At 53.4% G+C, this 15,586-nt stretch overlaps 1 protein-coding gene across 1 annotated transcript in view; it reads left to right on the forward strand.

Moving 5' to 3' along the window:
- Positions 1–15,586, forward strand: part of Myo15a (myosin XVA) — a 53,391-nt gene that overhangs the window by 29,586 nt on the left and 8,219 nt on the right. Inside the window, exons 37-60 of the mRNA XM_026408717.2 lie at positions 53–130; positions 310–490; positions 596–728; positions 1,077–1,179; positions 1,344–1,416; positions 2,738–2,859; positions 3,096–3,155; positions 3,582–3,657; positions 3,995–4,110; positions 4,201–4,319; positions 5,038–5,179; positions 5,649–5,760; positions 5,840–5,914; positions 6,668–6,846; positions 7,530–7,645; positions 7,876–7,948; positions 8,223–8,295; positions 8,529–8,602; positions 8,847–8,929; positions 10,181–10,311; positions 11,777–11,871; positions 12,134–12,211; positions 12,827–12,923; positions 14,927–15,087. Coding sequence (XP_026264502.2) covers positions 53–130; positions 310–490; positions 596–728; positions 1,077–1,179; positions 1,344–1,416; positions 2,738–2,859; positions 3,096–3,155; positions 3,582–3,657; positions 3,995–4,110; positions 4,201–4,319; positions 5,038–5,179; positions 5,649–5,760; positions 5,840–5,914; positions 6,668–6,846; positions 7,530–7,645; positions 7,876–7,948; positions 8,223–8,295; positions 8,529–8,602; positions 8,847–8,929; positions 10,181–10,311; positions 11,777–11,871; positions 12,134–12,211; positions 12,827–12,923; positions 14,927–15,087 — 2,550 coding nt within the window. The remainder of the gene's footprint in view (positions 1–52; positions 131–309; positions 491–595; positions 729–1,076; positions 1,180–1,343; positions 1,417–2,737; positions 2,860–3,095; positions 3,156–3,581; positions 3,658–3,994; positions 4,111–4,200; positions 4,320–5,037; positions 5,180–5,648; positions 5,761–5,839; positions 5,915–6,667; positions 6,847–7,529; positions 7,646–7,875; positions 7,949–8,222; positions 8,296–8,528; positions 8,603–8,846; positions 8,930–10,180; positions 10,312–11,776; positions 11,872–12,133; positions 12,212–12,826; positions 12,924–14,926; positions 15,088–15,586) is intronic.

Genomic DNA, 15,586 nt, shown 5'->3' on the forward strand with positions numbered 1-15,586 from the left:
GGAGGGTGGCAGACTATGGACCTGCCTAGTCACCACCACAGCTCTTCCCCAGGCCCGGGAGATGACCCTGCAGGCCATGGCACTCCAGCAGCAGCCTCTGAGTCCTGCTCTGAGACCCTTACCCCCAGAGGTGAGTCTGGCCCATGCAGGGTAAGGGGGCTGCTTAGAGTCACCAGCTGGAAAGAGGAGTGCTGTGCTGCTCCAGGACATCATTATACTTCTCTGAGCCCAGAAGCCCCACAGCCCATGTGGGGCAGAGACAGGGTCCCTGAGAGCGGTCTGGTCCATCTCATGCCCTGTTCTCTGCAGAAACCCTTAGCACCAGAGGCACAGCCGAAGTCCGTGGGCACTGGTCCCCCTGCCAAACCTGTGCTCTTGCGCTCCACTCCAAAGTCCGCAGCCCCAGCCCCTTCAGCCAAGGTCCCGAGGCCCCCCACCAAGCCTGTGGCTGTACCCATTCTAGCTCAGGGCCTGGCTTCTCCACAAATCCGTGAGTGTCCACCTCAGTTTGGGGGCCTTTCCGGGAAAGGGGTGGGATTATGACTCTATCTGCTGTAGGCTCATCCTCTCCCCCACCCGCCCCCTCAACCCACAGCCTCACCCTCCCAGGACTTGGTCCGTTACTCCACGCTCAACTCAGAGCACTTCCCGCAGCCCACACAGCAGATCAGAAGCATCATCAGGCAGTGCCAGCAGCCACCCCGAGGAGGCCGTCCCGAGGCCCTGAGGTCAGCGCTGCCCTCAAACCCAGGGGACCTGGTCACTCACTGTGCCTGAATGTCTACCCTCCCGTGCACCTGCCTGTGGCCTCCACAGTGCCGCCCCCCCAGCTCCCTCCACGGAGGGAGTTTCTTCATGCCAGTGGGTCCAGATGAGCCCCCGGGGCCAAGGGAAGCCCAGACTGCTGTTCTCAGCGGGGTGATGCGACCTCAGGCCAGTCTCTGATCCTCTCTGGGTTGTTATTCATAATTATGAGGTTGGTGGAGGAGGAAGTCCCCTCCACCAAATTGTAAAAATGTGCTGAGGAGAGGGGAGATTCAATGTCCACCCCTGCTTGGTTCGTCTCTTCCTAGCAGGAAGGATGGAAGGGTGTTTGTGAAGCGGCCAGACCCCCACGAGGAGGCCCTGATGCTCCTGAAGGGCCAGATGACTCACCTAGGGACAGCACCTGGCACCCAGGTGAGAGGCAGGGTGGGGGGCTGCTGCCCAGCAGGGAGAGAGACAAAGAGGAGCCTCCAGGGGAACTTCAGAAACCAGCTACTCCTACAAGCCATGGCCCTGCCTCTACCCACTCCATGGGGCTTGCTGGTTGCCCCCTGAGCACTCTCTTTGGGGTAGAACAGGTGTCCAGAGAGACAGTGGCCCTAGTGAAGCCAGTGACCAGTGCACCGAGGCCATCCATGGGGCCCACTCCAGGTAAGAGGGCCAGGATGGAGGGAGGGGCAAGCAGGCGGGGTGTCCAAGTGTTTGAGTGGTTCTGTGAGCACAGGTGAGTCTCTGTATGTTGGTGGCATGGGTGTCTGTGTCCCTGAGCCTTGTACATGTTAGCAATAATAATACTCACATTTAAATCACCCTAACTTTAGGCCCATCCTGGTCTCGTTTAATCCTACTAAAACCCATCAAGGCAGTACCATTTGTTCCTACATGGTACAGATGGGGAAATGGAGGCAAAAAGAATTTCAATTGTTTGCCAAGGTCACACAGCTCAAAAAAGTGTCAGACCAGGCCTCCTGCCACCACAAGAGAATCCTAATCTTTACTAGCCCCGTCTCATAGCAGCTACAGTGACCTGAAAAATCTACAAATCAACTCACATTGTGTCCCTGACTTTAAGAAACTGCTCCAATGGGTTTGGGGATGTGTCTCAGTGATAGAGCACTTGCCCGGCATGCACACGAGTGGGTTCAATCCCTAGTACTGCAAAACAAAGCAAAAAAACCCCACAAACTTGGGCTGGGGTTGTGGCTCAGTGGTAGAATGCTCGCCTAGCATGTGAGAGGCCCTGGGTTCGATCCTCAGCACCACATAAAAATAAATAAATAAAGGCATCGTGTCCACCTGCAACTAAGAAAGTAAATATTAAAAAAAAAAAAAACCCACAAACTTCCAAATGGCTCCTGTAATGAACTCCAAACTCTTCACTGTGCTCTTTGAGGTCCTCCTGAATGATCTATCTGCCCACCTCTGTAGCCTCATCTCCTCCCACTGGAGCCTTGTACATTCTGTTCAAGCCCCCTCCTACTTCAGTGCCTTTACACTTGCTCTTCCCTCTGCCCAGAATGCTCTTCCCTGCAATCTTTGCATGTCTGGCCTGTTCTTGTCATTCAGGTCTCAGCTCAAATGTCCTCAGAGAGGACCTGGACTGAAAGATCCTCAAAATTCAGCTCCCCAGACTTTCCTAAATCACTCTGCTCCACTTCTACCCCAGCTCCTAGCAGTAAGAGCTTTGTTCTTTCTGTTCCACCCAAACTTGCCATGAGACTGAAGTCAAGGGCAGTTGCCTGTCTGTCTTGTTCACTAGGGCATCCAAGGCCATCCATTGCAGGCTGCTGGATGCTCTCTTTATTGTGGAATAAAAGGCTGGGTTGTAAAGTGTGCCCATGTGAGCAGTTGTGCCTACCGAATCTGCCCTGGCCCCTTTCTTGGCATGAGGTTGCCACCATGTCCCCTACTCCACCCTGACTCTCCCACTTGGTCCTGAGAGGTGTCTCCCCTGCTCCCCTTCACTCTCCAGTGCAGCCTTCGAGATCCCTGGAGCCCCCCGAGGAACCTGTGCAAACGCGGCTGCATTGCCTAATCAACCCCAATTTCTACGGCTACCAGGATGCCCCCTGGCGGATCTTCCTGCGCAAAGAGGTACCTGGCCAGGCTCTGGAGACCTGAGCCAGGGAAAGGGCTGAATGGGAGAGTGGAGGGAGTCGGGGAGTTGGCCCAGGAGAACCTGATGGGCAGAGTTGAAGCTAGGGGGCAGAGTTAGAACCAGGGGTGAGGCTGGGGGAGAATCCCGCCATGGCTAGGGTTGGGGGGGGGGGCGTGTGCAAAGCAAGGAAGGGAACAGTCTGTCGTTACTCACTGAAGCCCTACCCCCACAGGTGTTTTACCCCAAGGACAGCTACAACCATCCTGTGCAGCTAGACCTCCTGTTCCGCCAGGTGATGTCCCCTCTTCCCTTCTGTCCCAGTATACTCAGCAGGGTCATGGGCCCATAGACTAGCAGCCTGCACTCTGGGATTTGGGGTCCTGGAGGTTGGGAAACTGTTCTACACAATCTCCCACTCCCATGGATAAGGTCAGTGGGTGTAAGGCAGGAAGGACTCAGAGGTCAAATCCAAGTCATCCCCTCCACACACACACAAGATAGATAAGGAAACTGAGGCCTAGGAAGACCACCCCCCCATAGATGGCAAACTTGAGGAGAGAGGGTCCCTGTAAGTGAGCTCTGATTTATGAAGACCATCCAGCTTACCGATGACCCCGCAACTACAAAATGGGAATTCTCCGTTCCCCTGCACCTAGAACAGAACAGCCAGCTGGGGAAGTCCCTGGTATATCACCTGAATCATGGCTTCTTCCCATAGATCCTGCATGACACGTTCTCTGAGGCCTGCCTGCGCATCACTGAGGACGAGCGGCTCAGAATGAAGGCCCTGTTTGGTATTGCAGGGGGAGGGGGGAAATTGCTGATGGGCTGCCAGCCAGAGCCACTGGCCAGCCCTTTCCCAGAGGGAGGCCAAGGCTAACAAGCCCAGCCCCAGTTTGCCTCCAGACACGCCCCTCCTTGCTCTGCTATGGCCTCTTACATGGCCAGGCTGCAAGTTCAGGGTTGGCAATATCTGACACATTGTGTCCATCTCTGGGTTTCGGTTTCTCATTCTCCCATTCTGGCCAGTTATCTTCTTGCCAGATGTTGGTCTTCCTTCCTGATCTCCCAGATGTGGGCTGGCAGGGGAAGGGTGAAAAGGGGGTCCTGATCAGGTTTGGCCTTCTTTAGCCCAGAACCAGCTGGACACACAGCGGCCTCTGGTAACGGAGAGTGTGAAGCGGGCGGTGATCAGCACTGCCCGAGACAGCTGGGAGGTCTACTTCTCCCGTCTCTTCCCAGCCACGGTGCGAACCCCTGTCTGCCCGCTCCCTACCTGCCCAGAGCATTCAGGACAGAGGGTAAAAGACCCTCACATGCCCCTCATCTTAATCCAGGGCAGTGTGGGCACTGGTGTGCAGATCCTAGCGGTGTCCCACACAGGCATCAAACTCCTGCGGATGGTCAAGGGCAGCCGGGAGGCCAGTGGGCAGCTGCAGGTCCTACGTACATACAGGTGACTGACCGGCAGAGGTGGGGCCAGTCTCCGGACTAGCGTCTACTGCTTTCTAAGTACCTATGATGTGCCAGGCTCTGTACCATGCCCATATAAGAGATGGGGAAACTGAGTCTTGGAGATAGAAGTTACCTGCCTTAGTTCAGGTGGGCAGGAAATGGTTGAGCTAGGAGCCCATTTCTCTCTTCTGCCTCTGGGGCTACACAGCAGCCTCGCCTCCACTCCAAGGCTCCCTGAAGTGGGGCAAATGGTGCTGCAAGCCACCAAGTCTTGAGGCAGCTGAAAAGAGAAATGGTACTCCAGCCCTGAGACCTACCTAAGGGCTCCGACTCTTTCCCCGTCTCACTTATCCCTTTCAACATGAGATCAGGAAAGAGTCTTGATCACTGGTTGGGTAGTAGCTCCCTGCTTTGAAGGATGGGAAGAATTTGGTCGGTGCATGAAAAAAGATGAGTGTGTTCAAAATCTGGGAGGTTGGACTGAGGGACCAAGGGAGGGTGCCAGAGCACTGGTTCAGAGGGTAGTAGGAGATGAGCAGAATCTACCGTGGGGAGTCAGAGGCAGGAGGCAAGAAGTCCCTTGGGTCCCAGGAGGCTAGTGTCGGGTAAGGCTACAGGAATGCGATGGGGCTACAGGAACAGAAGGACTATAAAGGGTCTGGGGAGAGCATCCTTGTGGCCTTGGTATCCTGCCCTCATGCCACCTTCCCATCCTCCAGCTTTGCAGATATCCTCTTTGTGACCATGCCGTCCCCGAACATGCTGGAGTTCAACCTGGCTAGTGAGAAGGTCATCCTCTTTTCAGCCCGAGCTCACCAGGTCAAGACCATGGTGGATGACTTCATTCTGGAGTTGAAGAAGGTCAGGATCAGGGCTGGGGTGGTGGCTCAGCGGTAGAGCACTCGCCTAGCACATGCGAGGCCCTGGGTTCGATCCTCAGCATCACATAAAAATAAATAAAGGCATTTTGTCCTACTACAACTAAAAAAAAAAATTTAAAAATAAAAGAAGGTCAGGATCCTCCCACAGATACTGCCCAGGGCTGAGGGCCCAAGAACAAGGCTGTCCCCCACGCCCGGCCCCTGCCCCCAGGCCCAGCACCTGCTGGGGAAGGCTTCGATGCCCAGCTCTGGTGAGGGATTGAGTGGGCTGGTGATGGGTGTTCATCAGACTCAGGCAAGGCTCTTCCTTTCATTCATCTGGCATGACCTTCCCCCTTCTCACCTAGAGAAGGCTCCCTCCCCTGATGTGCTGGGGAGATAGGAACCCTGAGGCCTCTCAGAGGAGGGCGGGGGACTGTAGCCCCTTACCCTGCCCCTGGCCACCCCAGGACTCTGACTATGTTGTTGCTGTGAGGAACTTCCTGCCTGAGGATCCAGCACTGCTGGCCTTCCACAAGGGTGACATTATCCACCTGCAGCCCCTGGAGCCACCTAGAACAGGTCAGTGTCATGGGGGTAGGGTAAGTGAAAGGGAAGGCTGGGCCTCCCTGGTGGGTGCTGACACAACCCTGGCCCGCAGGCTATAGCGCTGGCTGTGTGGTGCGCAAGAAGGTGGTATACCTGGAGGAGCTGCGGCATAGAGGCCCTGACTTTGGTGGGTACCCCAAAATGTGGAAACTCTAAAGAGGGCTCATGCTAGCTCCATACATTCACAATACAGGTGTACTGTGAGGGTTTCTTTTCTCCTTCTCTCTTTCTTTTACTGGTACTGGGGCTTGAACCCCGGGGTGCTCTAACACTGAGCTATGTCCCCCAGCCCTTTTTATTTTTTATGTTGAGACAGGGTCTCACTAAGTTGCTGAGGCTGGCCTTGAACTTGTGATCCTTCTGCCTCAGCCTCCTGAGTCACTGGGATGACCAGAGAACACCCCCACACCCAGCTGGATGAGGGTTTATTGGTGCCCCCAAGCCGTCTGGCCTGGCAGTGTCTTCAAAGGTCTCTGCCATGGCCTGGCAGGACCTGCTGGCAGCCATATAGCCCAGCCCTCTGCCTAAATAGATGGCCACGGGGTTTGTAGCCAGACTCTTTGTGTCTTCACATGCCATGCCCTGTGATTCCACAATCTTTTGCTGCACCTCTCACTAGAGCCCAGTGGCCCTAAGGGAATCCCTTCCTGTTTGCTCCCATGTAAAATGGGGGTGTGGCTCAGTGGTAGAGCACTTGCCTCACTTGTCCTGGGTTCCATCCCCAGGACCACAAAAACAAAAGGAAAAAACCGGGATGGCTTGGCCTCTCCCACAGAGCTCTAGAGAGGGGTCAAGGAAGTACCCAGATATCCCTAAAGGGGCTCCTTCATCCCAAGACAAGATCTTCCAGTTTGGCTCTGACCCTTTCCATGACCCCTAGGCTGGCGGTTTGGGACGATCCACGGGCGCGTGGGTCGTTTCCCTTCGGAGCTGGTGCAGCCCGCCGCAGCCCCAGATTTCCTGCAGCTACCAGCAGAGCCTGGCAGGAGCCGGGCTGCCGCGGTGGCCGCAGTTGTCGCCTCTACAGCCGCAGCTCAGGAGGTGGGCCGCAGGAGAGAGGTGAGCCCGGCGGGGGGCAGAGACAGCAGGGGCTAGGATGAGTCAGACTGCAGCCCGTGGTGCACGCTAGCCAGGTTAGCTAGGGGCGTGGTCAGTCCCTTGAGGGGTGGCCAGCCCTCGAGTAGGGCGAGCTAGATGTGTGACCCCTGGGTGAGCCAGGAATATGACCAGAGATGGTTGGAATTGTGACCAAATGGAGTAGGGAAGGGTGGGGGTCAGTTGAAAGCGACCTGAGCCAAAAGTCGGGGACCAGCCCTGGGCTGGCCGATAGGTTAAAGTCAACCTGGGGTGGGGTGGGGCCAGGCGAGTGGGACGGGGTCTAGCTACCGAATGGAATTAGGGAGAGTCAGGTCAAACTTAGGAGTGAGGGGCAGGATCAGCCCACGCTCTGCAAGAACTAGCCTAGTTCGTGGGGGCGTGGCCTCGTGGGCCGAAGGCGGGGTCAGCTGGGCAGGAGGTGGGTGTGGCAAACTGGAGAGAAGTCCACTGGGTTCAGGTGGGTTCAGATGCATGGGCAGAGGAGGCCTCTGGGTGGTCTGGGTTCTATCATCCAGGCGTTGACTTGAATGGGTTGTGACAGGAGGACAAGTGGGGAGTGGCTGGACAGGCCTTGCTAGCTCTAGCTTACTCCCTCCCCCCTCCCCTCCCCTCCTCTTTCTTTCTCTCTCTCCCCTCTCTTAAAGGGTCCCTCAGTCAGGGCCCGCTCTGCGGACCGTGGAGAAGACACCCTGGCGCTCCCACCATATACAATGCTCGAATTTGCCCAGAAGTATTTCCGAAACCCTCGGAGGCAGCCTCAGTGAGTGGGGGCCCCACCCCTATTCCTATTCCAAAGGAGGGCTTCTTGCAGCCGATGTTGGCTGTCAGCCTGGGAGGCAGCTCCCCTTCTGGTTGACAGGCTGCCCTCAAGGTTCGAGGCCCACCTTATGTCTCAGCCTCTGGATCTAGAACATTCCTAAGTGGGAAAAGGATGTAGCCAAAGACTGGGAGGCAGAGCTGGTCAGCAGCCGTGCCCACCTCCTGTTACAGGGATGGCCTCAGGCTGAAATCCAAGGAGGGCCAGGAGTCCAGAACCTTGGAGGACATGCTCTGCTTCACCAAGGTGTCCAGTTTCTCCATCTGTAAAATGGTGGTGTGAGGGGGGCCCCTCCCCATCCCCAGGACAAAAAGATTGTCCAGAGCAAGACCCTACAGCTCTAAAAACGTCCAGGACCCCCGCCCCCCTGAGGCAGCATCCGCCCCCAGTGTCAGGCCTGGCTCCCCTTTTGTAATGTCGGCCCTCCACACTGTCATCGTAAGATCTGGAAGTATAATATGGTCCTCTTCTGTTCTGACATATCCCTTCATGGTGACTTGGTCCTTCCCTCCCCTCACAGACCCCGCTCCAGGAATCCCTTATTGAACTCAGTGACACCAGCCTCAACAAGATGGCCACCGACATGTTCCTAGGTGTGGGGGTGGGACGGCAGCCACCACTTGGTGGGAGGTAGCACTGTGTGATTCCTGCCTGTCCCAGCTCCTCTCCCCACCCCCAACTCAGACATGGGACACTTTGAAGAAAATGGAAGCCCCCAGAGGTCTGTGGACACAGTCACCCAGGGAGAGACTCAATTCTTAAGGCCCCCTGGGAATGGGCAGCTGGGGATCTTGCTGGGCCTGAGCAGGGTAGGTCTTCCCCACAGCTGTGATGAGGTTCATGGGGGATGCCCCACTGAAGGGCCAGAATGAACTGGACATGCTCTGCACCCTCCTGAAGGTCAGTACAGACAACTCTGCCCCATGCTCCCTTTCTGCTCTGTGACATAGTTTCCCTGTCTATCACCCTGAGTTGGAGGACATTGGGTTGGGAAGCTTCTCCCTTAGCCCAAAGCCGAATGCATCCTGCATGTGGGGAGGGAGTTGGGGAAAGGGACACCAGGACTCCTTCCAAGTGCCCACCCTATTCTTCTGTACCTGGTATATAGTATCTTTGACCTGTGACCTAGTTTGCTCTCTTTCAGCTTTGTGAAGACCATGAGGTCATGCGGGATGAGTGTTACTGCCAAATTGTGAAGCAGATCACAGATAACACCAGCTCTAAGCAGTGAGTCACTTGAGCCTGTACCCCCTGATCCCCACACTGTGTCCCTGTTCCTGGATGTACCAGCTCAGCCTCCTGCCTCCCTGGGCCTACCCCCCCTACCCCCCCCCCCAAGATTCTCTTCCCTCACCTTCTTCCTCACTCACGTTGTTTTGGGGATTACTTTATCTGGGATTTCCTGTTTCTGCTCAGTTTCCTCATCTGTAATGTACAAGTCCAGAGACCCAACTAAAATTGGTTCAATCAAAAGAGGGAACTTACTGGTTAAGACAGCTGAAAAGTCAGTGAATATATGGCTTCAGAAATAGATCCAGGTGTTGTTAGAAAGAAGGCTTTCTGCATCTCCTGGCACTGCCTTCCTATGTCATTTCCAAGCAGCCTCTCAGATCAGCAACATAGTAGCTCTAGGGAAACGTTTCTCCAGCTCGGCAATCCCAAGGAAAGCAAGAGTAACTTAATACTTGTTGCAAAAATTCCCCAACACAGATTTATTGGCCCAGGTACATCATAATCTCATCCCTCATCCAGAGTGCTGATTACCTATGCCTGGGTCCCATGCCTGTCCCAAAACCAATCACCCAAACCAGAGGGAGACTGAACTCTCATTGGCTGGTCCTGGATCAAATGCCCATCCTAAGCTAAGCACGGTGTCAAGGGTGGGAGGCTGCAGTGCTCTCTAACTGCCAGACCTGACTCTCAAGCCCATCTCCAAACCTCAGGTATCTAGAGAGGAGTGGGTGGTTTCCCAAAGGAAGCCCAAGTGCTGTCCCCAGGCATCAGAGATCTCCACAATTGAAACCACCACACCAGGACAGGATGAAATGTCTACATTTCACTCCATGCAGGGACAGTGCACATTAGGTGCACAGTATATGTGCTGCCCTTATGACCCTTGGACACACCTGACTGTCCCTAGGCCTTACCTGCTGTGAACCCTGCGGGGGTTCTTCTGCACAGCCCCAGTAGGTTCCCTGTGCCCAGAATCCTCCCCAGACATCCCCTACCAGGAGAAGCCATCCCGGACCCTTATCCCCTTCCTCCCCTACTCCCACCTTGACTTCCCAGAAAGAATATACTTTCTGCACAGCTTTGGGGGCCCCTCTGCCCTGCTCTCATTGAGCAGGAGGGTACATATCCTCAGAGTACGAATCTTTCCTGAGATCTGGAAGTCTTTGGCTCCATCCAGGAGACCCCTGGCACACATATTAGTACAGTGGCCACCTGTGATGCGGCCCCACATGTGTGTCCTTGAAGGGACAGCTGCCAGCGAGGCTGGAGGCTGCTCTACATCGTGGCTGCCTACCACAGCTGCTCGGATGTCCTCTACCCACACCTCCATCACTTCCTCCAACATGTGAGCAGGACCCCAGGCCTGCCTTTCCAGGGTAAGGAGCCCGTGCCTGGGGGACCTAGGGTTGCACCTCTCACATGGGGGACAGGGCAGGCAGCCTGTGGGAGGGGAAACCTAGAGGACCTGACCCTTTTTTGCATGTACCCAGGAAATGTTAACTAATGTTAATTTACTCCCCCAAACATTTCGAGAGGACCCAAAATTGGCCCCGTAAGTCATATGACCTCAGGATGAGAATGTCAGGGAAAGTTTCCGGGAGGTATTACCCTGGGAAATGAGCAGGTGGAAGGAATTCTCTGGTGGACTGAGTAGCAGGAGCAAAGATGGGAATGGGTGGCACATGGGAGATGGAGAGGAGGCAGGCAAGGAGCCAGAGTACTCAGGTCAGGCCCTGCTTCTCCAGCTGCTGGGCCCAAAGTTGGTGACAAGGTCTTGGCCTTAGCCCCTTGCAGTAAGGAGAAGTAGCCGCCTCCTCACCTTGCTTCCATAGCAACCCCAGGGGCCCTAAGAAAGAGGCAGCCATGCTAGAGACAGGGCTCCTCACCCTCTCTGCCTCTGAAGCTTTCTGTTTGCTTCAATTAACAAATGTTCCCTGACCCAGAGATAAATAGACCTAGCTTCCCAGGGAAGGGCTCCCAAATAGGAGAAGACAGCAGAATGTCCTAGAACTCTTGATGCCCTCCCGAGGGCAAGGTGAGGACATTGCTTAACCTAAAGACATGGAGCAGTGATGCTGGGGTCTTCTGCACTGGGATGCCTGGATGAGACAGCGTGATTGGCATGGGGGTTCCTGCTGGCAGGATCAGAGCACCACTGTTTCCTAGCCACAGAGCCTATTAGGGGGTGAGCTCCCCAGGAAACAGCTCAGGGTCACAGCTGTTTCTAGACTCATAGATAGTCAAGGGCAAGGCAGAAGGCCTTGGGCTGTGAGTTTGAATACAGTTCCTAACCTCTAGCTCTTGAACAAGGGCAAGTTACTGTTCCTTGCTGGGCTCAGTTTTCTCAGCTGTCAAATGGAGGTATAAATGCCTGCCACACAGATTGTGGAAAGAACACAGTGGGTCCAGCACAGTGGCACACACCTGTAATCCCAGGAACTCTGGAAACTGAGATGGGAGGGTCACAAGTTTGAGGCCAGCCAGGGCAACTTAACAAGACCCTGTCTCAAAAAAAAAAAAAAAAAAAAAGCATTGAGGATATAGCTCTGTGGTAATATGCTCTTGGGTTCAACTGCCAGTACATAAAAAATAAAATAAAATACAGCCAGTTCAGGGCTGGAGTTGTAGCTCAGTGGTAGAGTGCTTGTCTAGCATGCATGAAGCTCTGGGTTTGATCCTCAGCACCACATAAAAATACAATAAAGATATTGTGACCACCTAAAATAAAATAAAATAAAATAAATAAAAATAATAAAATAAAATAAAATACAGCCAGTTCAAAGCTGATGACCAGAGGCGACCCTTTCTCCTACTGTTGACCCTGTCTCCCTGCCTCTGCAGGGATTGCCAAAGCCTGTGAGCAGAATCTGAAGAAAACCTTGCGTTTTGGGGGCCGTCTGGAGCTCCCCAGCAGCATGGAGCTTCGGGCCATGTTGGTGAGCCTGGGGCAGGGGCCGAGAATGGGGGAGGCAGTCATGATGAATAGGAGACAGGAACCCAGCCCAGAGTCCCTTCTGTTGGGTGCAAATGCGCCAGGGTGCGCAGATGAGCCCTGTTAAGTCCAGGTGCATAAGGCTTCCTATACATTCATGCCTCAGACCTCCTGGCCTGGGGATTCCCATGGCAGGGAACAAGCACTATCCCAGATCCCAGGGCCTAGCCTCTTATCCATCTCTTGCTTACCACCCCCACCACCAGGCAGGCCGCAGTTCCAAGAGACAGCTCTTCCTTCTTCCCGGAGGGCTTGAACGGCATCTCAAAATCAAAACGTGCACTGTAAGTGAGGGATTGTCTCTGGTAAACAGGTGCTAGAAGGTCAGGGACAGCCAAGTCCCTGGGTGTGTGTACGTGTGTGTGGAGTGAGCCCCCAAGGGTACTGAGTCCCTCACAGGTCCAGACTTTTTTCTTGTCATTATTCCCTAGACAATAATATGACAACTATTTTATATGCATTTGCATCTTTGGGGGTATTATAAGTAATCTAGAATTGATTTAAAATATACAAGAGGATATGAATAGGGTGGATGCAAATACCGTGCCCTTTTATAGAAGAAACTTGAGCATCCTTGGATTGTAGTATCTGTTGGGGTCCTGGAGCCCATTCCCTATGGACATTAAATGATGACTGTATTTGTCAGAACAAACTGAGCTTCCAGCTCAGGGTCATACTGTAAATAAGGGACAAAGGCAAAAAATTGAACCTAAGTGTCTCAGACTCCCAAAACTGAGTTCACTCCCTGCATGATGATGTTCCTCAGAGACCTCAAAGGATCCTGCATCTCTGTGCAGAGAGACTAAGGAAATCTGCTCAGCTTCTGGGGCCTGGGTGGAGCTGGGAGGACAGAGGTCAGGCTCAGATAGCACAGTCTCAGTGTTCCTGCCCTGCCCCAGGTGGCCCTGGACGTGGTGGAGGAGATCTGTTCTGAGATGGCCCTGACACGCCCGGAAGCCTTCAATGAGTATGTGATCTTTGTTGTCACCAATCGAGGTGAGTGGCCAACAGAACTGAGCATGCTAGACTCTTCCCCATTGCTAGGCCTTTACCCACATGGGACCCTCCACCCAGCCTTGAAAGCCCAGGGTCTGGGGCCACTTTCTCCCCTAAGTTTGGAAGGACCTGTGTGTGTTCTGAACACCCCCAGCCCTTCATCTGTCCCACTGTGCTTTGTTTTGCCTAAGTTTGTCTCCTCCTTCTATAAGATTGGGGGTTCATGGAGTGCAGGGACCTCTCTTGAGTCTTCTCATTGCCCCTTGGGACCTTATAGCTGGGTGCCGGGGAGCATGAAGATCCAACCCTCAGGGAGCTTTTATTCTGGGAAGGAGCCTAAAGGTGCAAGAATTTATTCTTGCTTCTTGCAATAGGAGGCTCCTCCCAGGCCCTAGGACCCTTAGGGGACTTTCATGCAACCCCAAACCCCTTCCATGTGCTGCATGCTTGGTCCTGAACCATGTTCCCTACCCCTGCCTATTGGAGGAGGGGATGGAAGATACTATGTCCCATGCACAATTCAAAGCATTTAAGGCCAAAAAATCCTTTTCTTTTCTTTTTTATTTTTTCAGTACTAGGGATAAAACCCAGGGCCTAGTGCATGCTAGACAAGCTCTCTACCAGTAAGACATACTCCAAACCTCCTAATGCTATAAACTCCTCTCCCCCCACCCCACCAAATTCTAGAGATTGAATCAGGCCACCCTATCACTGAGCAATATGCCATCCCTTTTTATTTTTTATTTTGAGAATGTCTTGCTAAGTTACCCAGGCTGACCTCAAACTCATGATCCTCCTGCTTCAGCCTCCTGAGTAGCTAGGATTACAGGCATGCTCCCCAGCACCCAGCTATAAATTCTTTTAATCCCCCCCCCTACAAGCCATTTGCAAAGGGGGAAATGAGGCTGAGGGAGGCTGTATTAGTTTCCTGTGACTGTTGTAACAAGTGAGCAAAACTCAGTGGCTCACAGCAACACAGATTTGTTATCTTTTGGTTCTGAAAAGTCCTGAATCGAGAGTGCAGTCAGGGCTGTGTTCCTTCTGGAAACTCTAGGGGACCATTCATTTTCATGTATTTTCCAGCTTCTAGAGGAAACCACATTCCTTAACTCATGGCCCCTTCTTCTAACTCCAAAGCCAGCAGTGTAGAGTCTTTACATTGTTCTCTGTCCTGGCCACCAACCTCTGATTCCATCCTCACATCTCCTTCTATGACTCTGACCCTCCTCTAGGAAGGACCTTGTGCTTACATTGGACACAGCCAGATAATCCCCCCCTTCTTAAGACCCTTAGACTTAATCATGTCTGCAAAGTCCCTTTTGCTATGAAGATGTCATAGGATAGGGACCATTATCAGCCAACCATAGAAGTTGAGTGACTTATCCAAGGTCACACAGTGGGGATTGGAACCCAGGCAGTTTGACCTGAGGATTCTGGACTCTTATCATGTCAGACCCCTCATCTTTGGTAAAAATAAATGTCCATTCAGGGGGAAAAAACTCACATCTCTTTTCTAGGCTTAGACCCCAGGCCTTCCCATCTCCCACTTATACCACAAGGGTCTTTCCTGAGGACGGTCTTCAGAAAGATACCCACTGGTGTTCATGGGCTGAGTCCTGTTGTGCATGTCCTTGTCCCCAGTCTCCTCTGGAAAGTGCCTGGGATTTCTTTAAGCATAACCCAGGGTGTTTTCCCAGACCCAGGCAGGCCACCCTCTAAGGTGATCTTCAGGCCCTTTCCCTGGGAGAAATGGAATATAATTTGTACCTTCAAATTGGAGTTATTCCTCTCTTTGGTCATCAGTGTTTCGGTGAAACACAGGGCACCCTATTGTATAAATATACTCCCCTTTAATGAAGAAAGTGTGTCCCAGCGAGGGGAGGTGGCTTAACAGAGGGGACATCTCACCTGAATGATAGGTTGGAGTCTGTGCCCTTGCTCCATACAGTTACACGCGTGTACAAGTGTGCCCCCACCCAGCCCTGCCTCCCTGCTCTCTTCAGGCCAGCATGTGTGCCCTCTCAGCCGCTGTGCCTATATCCTGGATGTGGCCTCAGAGATGGAACAGGTAGATGGCGGCTACATGCTCTGGTTCCGGCGTGTGCTCTGGGATCAGCCACTCAAGTTTGAGAATGAGCTGTATGTGACCATGCACTACAACCAGGTCAGCACACATGGGCCCCCTCTGTGACTCTGGGACCTTGTGGGCTTCAGAGAGTCTGTGAGGTTAGAGGCCGCAGCCTGTTTTTGCAGAACTGGTGCCAATGCTAATGCAATTCCGTGTACAAAATACAAACACTTAGCGTTTGTGGCCACATGGTGTCGCTGTTGAAGCCCTGCCCTGCACAGTCTGGTACTCAAGCTTCCTTCCCATCTTGAGTAGTGGAATGGAAATAGGATCTCTGATGCAGATCCTCAAGTCCCACCCCAGATCTATCTGACTAGAATCTCAGGGGTTCAGCCCTGCCTTGTGTTTTTGCAAGCCTCTCAGAGACTCTGGAGCATGCTCAGTTTTGAGAAGCATGGATCTGATGGACATGTGTGTGCATCACATTGAGGATACTCCGCCTTTACTAGCCCACACTCTTCTTACCTCACTGTGGGGACTCCCTCATAAGCTCCAAGGACACCATTCTCAGAGCTCCCCCTCAAATGCCTCTGTC

Source organism: Urocitellus parryii, chromosome 7, assembly GCF_045843805.1.
Source record: "Urocitellus parryii isolate mUroPar1 chromosome 7, mUroPar1.hap1, whole genome shotgun sequence".
NCBI lineage: Eukaryota > Metazoa > Chordata > Mammalia > Rodentia > Sciuridae > Urocitellus > Urocitellus parryii.